Source organism: Melospiza melodia, unplaced genomic scaffold (assembly GCF_035770615.1).
Source record: "Melospiza melodia melodia isolate bMelMel2 unplaced genomic scaffold, bMelMel2.pri scaffold_151, whole genome shotgun sequence".
Classification (NCBI taxonomy): domain Eukaryota; kingdom Metazoa; phylum Chordata; class Aves; order Passeriformes; family Passerellidae; genus Melospiza; species Melospiza melodia.
The window spans coordinates 25,976-37,860 of record NW_026948514.1 but is presented as its reverse complement, the minus strand read 5'-3'; the positions used below and the strand labels follow the sequence as shown (position 1 = coordinate 37,860).

At 52.8% G+C, this 11,885-nt stretch overlaps 1 protein-coding gene across 1 annotated transcript; it reads right to left on the bottom strand.

Annotated features, from left to right (window-relative positions):
* Positions 1–1,538: 1,538 nt before the first annotated feature.
* Positions 1,539–11,586, bottom strand: LOC134433254 (cytochrome c oxidase subunit 6B1). The gene is made up of 4 exons (XM_063182126.1): positions 11,470–11,586; positions 9,668–9,776; positions 3,403–3,503; positions 1,539–1,677 (listed from the first exon to the last, which is right to left on the bottom strand). Exons 1-4 carry the CDS (start codon positions 11,569–11,571, stop codon positions 1,624–1,626), a joined length of 366 nt encoding a protein of 121 aa, XP_063038196.1. The 5' UTR covers positions 11,572–11,586; the 3' UTR covers positions 1,539–1,623.
* Positions 11,587–11,885: the final 299 nt, after the last annotated feature.

The window sequence follows — 11,885 nt, the reverse complement described above, 5'->3', positions numbered from 1 at the left end:
CACTGGGGGGGTCCCAGGTGACATTTTGGGGGGTCCCAGGTGACACTGGGGGGGTCCCAGGTGACATTTGGGGTCCCAGGTGACACTGGGGGGGGTCTCAGGTGACATTTGGGGTCTCAGGTGACATTTGGGGGGTCCCAGGTGACATTTTGGGGGGTCCCAGGTGACACTGGGGGGGGTCTCAGGGGACATTTGGGGTCCCAGGTGACATTTGGGGGATCCCAGGTGACACTGGGGGGGGGTCTCAGGGGACATTTGGGGTCCCAGGTGACACTGGGGGGGGTCTCAGGTGACATTTGGGGTCTCAGGTGACATTTGGGGGATCACAGGTGACACTGGGGGGGTCCCAAACAGCCCTACAAGGTCCCAAATGAGGCGAATTCCATTGTCCCCAAATTGTCCCCAAACACCCCCAAAATGTCCCCAAATGATCCCCAAATTGTCCCCAAACACCCCCAAATTGTCCCCAAATGCCCCCAAATTGTCCCCAAACACCCCCAAATTGTCCCCAAATGCCCCCAAATTGTCCTCAAACACCCCCAAAATGTCCCAAACCCTCCCCAAAATGTCCCCAGATGTCCCCAAACATTCCCAAATTGTCCCCAAGCTCCTCCAAATTGTCCCCAAACACCCCCAAATTGTCCCCAAAAGATCCCCAAATTGCCCCCAACCACCCCCAAAATGTCCCAAACCCTCCCCAAAATGTCCCCAGATGTCCCCAAGCTCCTCCAAATTGTCCCCAAACACCCCCAAATTGTCCCCAAATGCCCCCAAATTGTCCCCAACCACCCCCAAAATGTCCCAAACCCTCCCCAAAATGTCCCCAGATGTCCCCAAACATTCCCAAATTGTCCCCAAACCCTCCCAAATGTCCCCAAATTGTCCCCAAATGTCCCCAAACATTCCCAAATTGTCCCCAAACCCTCCCAAATGTCCCCAAATTGTCCCCAAATGTCCCCTGAACTGTCCCCAAACTGTCCCCAACCACCCCCAAATTGTCCCCAACCACCCCCAAATTGTCCTCAAACACCCCCAAATAGTCCCAAACCCTCCCCAAAATGTCCCCAGATGTCCCCAAACATTCCCAAATTGTCCCCAAACACCCCCAAAATGTCCCCAGATGTCCCCAAATCATTTCCAAATGTCCCCAAACTGTCCCCAAACGTCCCCAGATTGTCCCTAAATGTCCCCCGAACTGTCCCCAAACACCCCCAAAATGTCCCCAAATTGTCCTTAAATGACCCCAAAAGTCCCCAGATTGTCCCCGAACCGTCCCAAATGTCCCCAGATTGTCCCCAAACACCCCCAAATGTCCCCAGATGTCCCCAAATCATTTCCAAATGTCCCCAAACTGTCCCCAAACGTCCCCAGATTGTCCCCAAATGTCCCCAAACTGTCCCCAAACCGTCCCCAGACGTCCCCACAATGAAGGGCCCCGATCCCAGTTTTTAACCCTTTATTGTCGGTGTCCCCTCCCCGGGGCGGTGGCACTGTCACGCTCTGGGGACAATGTCACAATGTCACCATGTCACAACGCGGGGAGCAGCCGTGTCCCCCCCTCCCCCCGCGGTGCCACCTCCCCCCGGCCGTGTCCCCCCGGTGTCACCGGGGCTCGGGGACAGCTCAGATCTTGCCGGGGAAGGTCCCCTCCTCACGGGCCTCGTCCCACGCCGTCACCTGGGCACACACAGGGGACATTGGGGACATTTGGGGGATTGGGGACATTTGGGGACATTGGGGGGTTGGGGACATTTGGGGGGTTGGGGACATTGGGGACATTGGGGGACATTTGGGGGGATTGGGGACATTTGGGGACATTGGGGGGTTGGGGACATTGGGGACATTTGGGGGATTGGGGACATTGGGGGGATTGGGGACATTTGGGGGATTGGGGACATTTGGGGACATTGGGGGACATTTGGGGGGTTGGGGACATTTGGGGGATTGGGGACATTTGGGGACATTGGGGACATTGGGGGACATTGGGGACATTGGGGGGGATTGGGGACATTTGGGGACATTTGGGGACATTTGGGGGATTGGGGACATCTGGGGACATTGGGGGGTTGGGGACATTTGAGGACATTGGGGGATTGGGGACATTTGGGGACATTTGGGGGTTGGGGACATTGGGGGACATTTGGGGACATTGGAAACATTGGGGACATTTGGGGACATTGGGGGGATTGGGGGGGTTGGGGACATTTGGGGGTTGGGGACATTTGGAGGGTTGGGGACATTTGGGGACATTGGGGACATTGGGGACATTGGGGGACATTTGGGGACATTGGGGGGGTTGGGGACATTTGGGGGATTGGGGACATTTGGGGACATTGGGGGATGGGGGACATTTTGGGGGTTGGGGACATTGGGGACATTGGGGGACATTGGGGGGGTTGGGGACATTTGAGGACATTGGGGGACATTTGGGGACATTTGGGGGTTGGGGACATTGGGGGACATTTGGGGACATTGGAAACATTGGGGACATTTGGGGACATTGGGGGGATTGGGGACATTTGGGGGGTTGGGGACATTGGGGGACATTGAGGGGAATTGGGGACATTGGGGACAGAGAAGAGAGTGGGGACATTGGGGACATTGGGGGATATGGGGGATGTTGGGGACACTGAGGGGACTGGGGACATTTGGGGACATTTGGGGGGTTTGGGGACATTTGGGGACATTAATGGGGACATTGGGGACATTGAGGAGATTGGGGGAGTTGGGGACATCTGGGGCTTGGGGACATTGTTGGGGACATTTGGGGACACTGGGGACATTTGAGGAGATTGGGGACATTGTGTGGCTGGGAATGCTGGGGACATTGGGGAGTTGGGGACACTCTGGACATTTGGGGACATCTGGGGACATTGGGGGGGTTGGGGACATCTGGGGACATTTGGGGACATCAGAAGGATTTGGGACAGTGGGGACATTGGGGCACAGGTGGCCCTTGGTGACATTTGGGGACATTGGTGGCATCGGGGACTATTGGGGGCCCTTGGGGACAATTGGGGACACTGGGGGTTGGGGACACTGGTGACATTTGGGGACATTTGGTGGCACTCGGTGCCATCCCTCACCCCCGAGGTGGGGCACAGGGGGACACTGGTGACATTTGGTGACATTTGGGGACATTTGGTGGCACAGGTGCCATCCCTCACCCCCGAGGTGGGGCACAGGGGGACATTGGTGACATTTGGTGACATTTGGTGGCACAGGTGCCATCCCTCACCCCCGAGGTCGGGCACAGGGGGACATTGGTGACATTTGGTGACATTTGGTGACATTTGGTGACATTTGGTGGCACTCGGTGCCATCACTCACCCACGAGGTCGGGCACAGGGGGACATTGGTGACATTTGGTGACATTTGGTGGCACTCGGTGCCATCACTCACCCACGAGGTCGGGCACAGGGACTTGTAGACGCGGAAGTACCACTGGCACGGGGTGGCATCGGCGCCGCGGGCGTCCATGGCGCGCTGGCACCGCTGGAAATCTGGGGACAACAACGGGGACATTGGGGACATTGGGGACAATGAGGGGACATTGGGGACACACGGGGACATTGGGGGATCAGGGACGTTGGGGACAATGGGGACACTGAGGGGACAGTGAGGACATTTGGGGGATTGGAGACATTGGGGACACTGGGGACACTGGGGGATCAGGAGATGAGGGACATTGGGGACACTGGGGACACCGAGGGATCAGGGACATTGGGGACACTGAGGGGACAATGGGGACATTGAAGACATTGAGGACATTGGGGACATTGGGGACACTGAGGGGACAATGGTGGCATCGGCGCCGCGGGCGTCCATGGTGCGCTGGCACCGCTGGAAATCGGGGGACAACAACGGGGACATTGGGGACAATGGGGACATTGGGGACACTGAGGGGGCATTGATGACGTTGAGGGGACATTGGGGACATTGGGGACACTGAGGGGACATTGAGGACATTTGGGGGATTTGAGACATTTGAGACATTGGGGACAGTGGGGACATGGGGGACACTGAGGGGACAATGAGGACACTGAGGGGACATTGGGGACATTAAAGACATTGGGGACATTGGGGACATTGAGGGGATTGGGGACATCGAGGACATTAAAGTCAATGGGGACACTGAGGGGACATTGGGGACATTGAGGACATTGGGGACATTGGGGACATTGAGGGGACATTGGGGGATTGGGGACATTGGGGACATTGAGGACATTGGGGACATTGGAGACATTGGGGGATTGGGGACATTGGGGACACTGAGGACATTTGGAGGACTTGAGACATTGGGGACACTGAGGGATCAGGGACACTGGGGACACTGAGGGGACAATGGTGGCATTGGCACCGCGGGTGTCCATGGCGCGCTGGCACCGCTGGAAATCTGGGGACAACAATGGGGACATTGGGGACATTGGGGGATCAGGGACGTTGGGGACATTGGGGACACTGAGGGGATTGGGGACATTGGGGACAATGGGGACATTGGGGACATTGGGGACATTGAGGGATCAGGGACGTTGGGGACACTGGGGACACTGAGGGGATTGGGGACATTGGGGACAATGGGGACATTGGGGACATTGGGGACATCGGGGACACTGCGGGATTGGGGACATCAAGGGGACATTAAAGACATTGGGGACACTGAGGGGACATTGGGGACGCTGAGGGGACATTGGTGACAGTGAGGGGACATTGAGGGATTGGGGACATTGGGGACACTGAGGGGACATTGAGGACATTAAAAGGATGTCAGGGACATCGAGGGGACATTAAAGACATTGGGGACACTGACGGGACATTGGGGACAATGGGGGATCAGGAGATCAGGGACATTGGAGACACTGGGGACAATCGGGGATCAGGGACGTTGGGGACACTGGGGACACTGAGGGGACAATGGTGGCATCGGGGACACTGAGGGGATTGGGGACATCGAGGGGACATTGGGGACACTGAGGGGACAATGGTGGCATCGGCGCCACGGGCGTCCATGGCGCGCTGGCACCGCTGGAAATCGGGGGACACACGGGGACATTGGGGACAATGGGGACAATGGGGACAATGGGGACACACGGGGACATTGGGGGATCAGGGACGTTGGGGACACTGGGGACACTGAGGGGATTGGGGACATTGGGGACAATGGGGACATTGGGGACATCGGGGACACTGCGGGATTGGGGACATCAAGGGGACATTAAAGACATCGGGGACACTGAGGGGACATTGGGGACATTGAGGACATTGAGGGGACATTGGGAACGTTGAGGGGACACTGGTGACAGTGAGGGGACATTGAGGGATTGGGGACATGGGGGACACTGAGGGGACATTGAGGGATTGGGGACATTGGGGACACCGAGGGGACATTGAGGACATTTGGGGGATTTGAGACATTGGGGACATTGGGGACATTGAGGGGACAATGGGGACATTGAAGACATTAAAAGGATGTCAGGGACACTGAGAGGACATTGGGGACATTGGGGACACTGAGGTGACATTGGGGGCATTTGGGGGATTGGAGACATTGGGGACATTGGGGGATCAGGAGATCAGGGGACATTGGGGACACTGGGGACATTGGGGGATCAGGGACGTTGGGGACACTGGGGACACTGAGGGGACAATGGTGGCATCGGCGCCGCGGGCGTCCATGGCGCGCTGGCACCGCTGGAAATCTGGGGACAACAACGGGGACATTGGGGACATTGGGGACAATGAGGGGACACTGGAGACATCGGGGACACTGCGGGATTGGGGACATTGAGGGGACATTAAAGACATTGGGGACATTAAAGACATTGGGGACACTGAGGGGACATTGGTGACATTGAGGGGACATTGGGGACATTGGGGACACTGAGGGGACATTGAGGACATTTGGGGGATTTGAGATATTTGAGACATTGGGGACAGTGGGGACATGGGGGACACTGAGGGGACAATGAGGACACTGAGGGGACATTGGGGACATTAAAGACATTGGGGACATTGGGGACATTGAGGGGATTGGGGACATCGAGGACATTAAAGTCAATGGGGACACTGAGGGGACATTGGGGACATTGAGGACATTGGGGACATTGGGGACATTGGGGGATTGGGGACATGGGGGACAATGGGGACATTAAAAGGATGTCAGGGACATTGAGAGGACATTGGGGACATTGGGGACACTGAGGACATTTGGAGGACTTGAGACATTGGGGACACTGAGGGATCAGGGACATCGGGGACACTGAGGGGACAATGGTGGCATCGGCGCCGCGGGCGTCCATGGCGCGCTGGCACCGCTGGAAATCGGGGGACACACGGGGACATTGAGGGGACATTAAGGGGACATTGTGGGACATTGAGGGGACATTGGGGACATTGGGGACACTGAGGGGACATTGGGGACAATGCGGACACTGGGGACATTGGGGACACTGAGGGGATTGGGGACATTTGGGGGATTTGAGACATTGGGGACATTGGGGACATCGGGGACACTGCGGGATTGGGGACATCAAGGGGACATTAAAGACATTGGGGACACTGAGGGAACACTGAGAGGACATTGAGGGGACACTGGTGACAGTGAGGGGACATTGAGGGATTTGGGACATCGGGGACACCGAGGGGACATTGAGGACATTCGGGGGATTTGAGACATTGGGGACATTGGGGGACTGGGGACATTGGGGACACTGAGGGGACATGGGGGACACTGAGGGGACATTGGCGACATTGAAGACATTGGAGACATTGGGGACACTGCGGGATTGGGGACATCGAGGGGACATTAAAGACATTGGGGACACTGAGGGAACATTGGGAACATTGAGCACACGTTGGTGACAGTGAGGGGACATTGGGGGATTGGGGACATTGGGGACACTGAGGGGACATTGGGGACATGGAAGACATTGGGGACATTGAAGACATTGGGGACACCAATGGGGACATTGGGGACACTGAGGGGACACTGGGGACATTGGGGACACTGAGGGGATTGGGGACATCGAGGGGACATTAAAGACATTGGGGACACTAAGGGGACACTGAGGGGACATTGGGAACGTTGAGCACACATTGGTGACAGTGAGGGGACATTAAGGGGACGTTGTGGGACGTTGAAGACATTGGGGACATTGAGGGGACATCGGGGACATTGGGGGATCAGGAGATCAGGGACGTTGGGGACACTGGGGACACTGAGGGGACAATGGTGGCATCGGCGCCGCGGGCGTCCATGGCGCGCTGGCACCGCTGGAAATCTGGGGACACACGGGGACACTGGGGACATTGGGGACAATGAGGGGACAATGGGGGATCAGGGACATTGGGGACACCGGGGACAATGGGGACATTGGGAACAATGGGGATATTGGGGACATTGGGGGATCAGGGACATTGGGGACACTGAGGGGACATTGGGGACACTGAGGGGACAATGGGAACATTGGGGACATTGGGGACAATGGGGACATTGAGGGATCAGGGACGTTGGGGACAATGGGGACACTGAGGGGACAATGGTGGCATCGGCGCCGCGGGCGTCCATGGCGCGCTGGCACCGCTGGAAATCTGGGGACAACAACGGGGACATTGGGGACACCAATGGGGACATTGGGGACATCGAGGGGACATTGAGGACATCGAGGGGACATTAAAGACATTGGGGACACTGAGGTGACATTGGGGACATTGGGAACGTTGAGGGGACGTTGGTGACAGCGAGGGGACATTAAGGGGACATTGTGGGACATTGAGGGGACATTGGGGGATTGGGGACATTGGGGACACTGGGGACATCAGGGACACTGAGGGGACATTGGGAACATTTGGGGACATTGAGTGGCTGGAGCAGGGAGAAAAAACCCCAAATTTGGGCATTTTGGGGGCTTTTTTTGTGGGAATTTTGTTGGAATTTTTTGTATTTTTGTGATTTTGGGGTTCCCCAGGTGGATTTTGGGGTGAATTTGGGGAATTTTGGGGTGAATTTTGGGGGATTTTGGGAGTTTTGGGGGAAGATTCTGGGCATAAAAACCCCAAGTTTGGGCATTTTGAGGCAATTTTGGGCCATTTTTGGGGTAATTTTTGGGTTTTTTTGGGGCATTTTTGAGGGATTTTTGTGGGAATTTTTGCATTTTTGGTATTTTGGGGTTCCCCGTGTGGATTTTGGGGTGAATTTGGTGGATTTTGGGGCTCCATACCCAGGTAGTTCTGCCAGCAGTTGCGGGTCTGGTTCTGGTTGGGGAAGCGGCGACAAAAACCCCAAATTTGGGCATTTTTGGGGGCATTTTTGTGGGAATTTTTGTGAGATTTTTGTGGGATTTTTTGTATTTTTGGGATTTGGGGGTTCCCAAGGAGGATTTTGGGGTGAATTTGGTGGATTTGGGGAGTTTTTGGGGAAGATTTTGAGGATAAAACCCCAAATTTGGGCGTTTTGGGGGCATTTTTGAGGCAACTTTGGGTCATTTTTGGGGTAATTTTTGGGTTTTTTGGGCCATTTTTTGTGGGATTTTTGTGGGAATTTTTGCATTTTTGGTATTTCGGGGTTCCCCGTGTGGATTTTGGGGTGAATTTGGGGAATTTTGGGGTGAATTTGGGGCATTTTGGGGCTCCATACCCAGGTAGTTCTGCCAGCAGTTGCGGGTCTGGTTCTGGTTGGGGAAGCGGCCACAAAAACCCCAAATTTGGGCATTTTTGGGGGCATGTTTGTGGGAATTTTTATGGGATTTTTGTGGGAATTTTTGTATTTTCAGGATTTTGGGGTTCCCAAGGAGGATTTTGGGGTGAATTTGGTTGACTTGGGGAGTTTTTGTGGAAGATTTTGAGGATAAAACCCCCAAATTTGGGCGTTTTGGGGGCATTTTTGAGGCAATTTTGGGTCATTTTTGGGGTAATTTTTGGGTTTTTTGGGCCATTTTTTGTGGGATTTTTGTGGGAATTTTTGCATTTTTGTGATTTCGGGGTTCCCCGTGTGGATTTTGGGGTGAATTTGGGGAATTTTGGGGTGAATTTGGTGGACTTGGGTCATTTTTGGGGAAGATTTTGAGGATAAAAACCACAACTTTGGGCGTTTTGAGGCAATTTTGGGGCATTTTTGGGGCACTTTTATGGGAATTTTTGTGGGATTTTTGTGGGAATTTTTGCATTTTTGGTATTTTGGGGTTCCCCGTGTGGATTTTGGGGTGAATTTGGGGAATTTTGGGGTGAATTTGGGGAATTTTGGGGTGAATTTGGTGGATTTTGGGGCTCCATACCCAGGTAGTTCTGCCAGCAGTTCCTGGTCTGGTTCTGGTTGGGGAAGCGGCGACAAAAACCCCAAATTTGGGCATTTTTGGGGGCATTTTTGTGGGAATTTTTGTGAGATTTTTGTGGGAATTTTTGTATTTTCGGGATTTTGGGGTTCCCCGTGTGGATTTTGGGGTGAATTTGGTTGATTTGGGGAGTTTTTGTGGAAGATTTTGAGGATAAAACCCCCAAATTTGGGCGTTTTGGGGGCATTTTTGAGGCAATTTTGGGGTTTTTTGGGGTAATTTTTGGGTTTTTTGGGGCATTTTTTGTGGGATTTTTGTGGGAATTTTTGCATTTTTGGTATTTTGGGGTTCCCCGTGTGGGTTTTGGGGTGAATTTGGTGGATTTTGGGGCTCCATACCCAGGTAGTTCTGCCAGCAGTTGCGGGTCTGGTTCTGGTTGGGGAAGCGGCTGTCGAACGGCGCCGTCTTGTAGCGGCAAAGCTTCAGCTTCATGTCCTCTGCCATGGCTAATTAGCACAATTAATTAATTAATTAACACCCGCGCTCGTTAATCACCTCCTAGCGAATGTTAATTAGCAGCCTGAGGGAATTAATTGGGTATAAAGAGCGTTAATTGCTTAAAAAACACAAAAAAATTTGAGTTTTTCAATCTTTTTATGAGGGTTTAAACCACAAAAGTGTTGTTAATTGAATTAATTAGCAGCTAATCAGTTAGCTAAATATCTAATTAGAACCTAATTAGCTAACTGCCAATTTCTTCATTATTAGTAGCTTATTAATACTTATTAGTCAGCTCATTAATTATTAATCAATCCCAACTCAAGAAAATTCAACTTTTTCATTTTTTAATGAGTTTAAAAGAGAAAAATTACTTTAATTAAGTTAATTAGCAGCTAATTAATTAGCTAAATAACTAATTAGAACTTAGTTCATTGTCAATCTCTTTATTATTAACAGCTTATTAATACATATTAGTTTATTAATTACTAATAAATCCCAACCCACTACAATAAATATAAGAAGCGAGATCAGCAAAAAAAGAAATTAAAAAGTCACAAATTATGCTAATTAGCAGCTCACTAATTAGCTGAACAACTAATTAGAGCTTAGTTAAATAGTTGCCAATCTAACTATTAATTAGCTCATTAATTATTAATCAATCCCAACCCACTGTGATAAATTTGGGAACTGAAATCAGCAGGAGAAAATATTAAAAACTCACTAATTATGCTAATTAGCAACTCATTAGCTAACTAAATAACTAATTAGGACCTAGTTAATTAGTTGCCAATCTAGTTATTAATTGGCTCGTTAATTATTCATCAATCCCAACCCACTGTGGTAAATTTGGGAAGTGAAATCAGCAAGAAAAGAAATTATAAAAATCACTGATTATGCAAATTAGCAGCTAATTAATTAGCTAAACAACCGGCCAGCACCTAATGAATTAACTACCAACCCCAGCAGGTAATTAGCTCGTTAATTGTTAATTAACCATATCCAATAATAATAAATAACGCAATAAAAGAGAAACAGCAGCAGCAACAACCAGGGCTCCCAGTTCAAACCAGTTCAAACCAGTTCAAACCAGTAACCCCTGAGGTCCCTCCCAGTTCCAACCAGTTCATCCCAGTTCAAACCAGTAACCCCCCAGACCCCTCCCAGTTCAAACCAGTTCAAACCAGTAACCCCCGAGATCCCTCCCAGTTCATCCCAGTTCAAACCAGTAACCCCCCAGACCCCTCCCAGTTCAAACCAGTAACCCCCCAGACCCCTCCCAGTTCAAACCAGTTCATCCCAGTTCAAACCAGTAACCCCCAGACCCCTCCCAGTTCCCTTCAGAACCCTCCCAGTCCATCCCAGTTCTCTCCCAGTTCATCCCAGTGTCATCCCAGTAACCCCCAGACCCCTCCCAGTTCACCCCAGACCCCTCCCAGTTTATCCCAGTTCATCCCAGTCACCCCCCCCAGTGCTCCCAGTTCCCCCCAGACCCCTCCCAGTCCCTCCCAGTTCATCCCAGTTCATCCCAGTCCGGCCCTCACCGCCCTCAGCGCTCCCCTCACGACCTCGCACCCTCCCCAGTCCCTCCCAGTTTATCCCAGTTTATCCCAGTACCCCCCCCAGCGCTCCCAGTAGCCCCCAGTCCCTCCCAGTCCCTCCCAGTTCATCCCAGTCCCTCCCAGTTCTCCCAGTACGTCCCGGCTCTCAAAGTCACTTTCACCCCCGCTCTCCGCTCGCCGGAACCAACGAGACGCGGCGGAAGCGACGGAGAGTCGCCGGAAATGACGTCAATAAAGACCATCGAGAGCAGGCTTCCGGCCGGAGCGTCCCCTCCGGGAGGAAAAATGGCGGCGGCGCCCACCCGCGAGTCCGCCGGAACTGCCCCGAAACGGCGCCAAAACGCCGCGAGACGCCGAAAAAACCCGTTAGAGGCCCAAAATCCCAATTTTTTACCCCAAAATTTCCATTTTTGACCTAAAATCCCCATTTTTGTCCCAAAATCGCCATTTTTTAACCTCAAAATCCCCTCAGGAGCCTCCTTGAGGCGCTCTGAGGGCACTTCCGCCAAAAGGTGGGCGGGGTTTGAGCGTCGGGAGCAGGCACGCGCATGCGCGG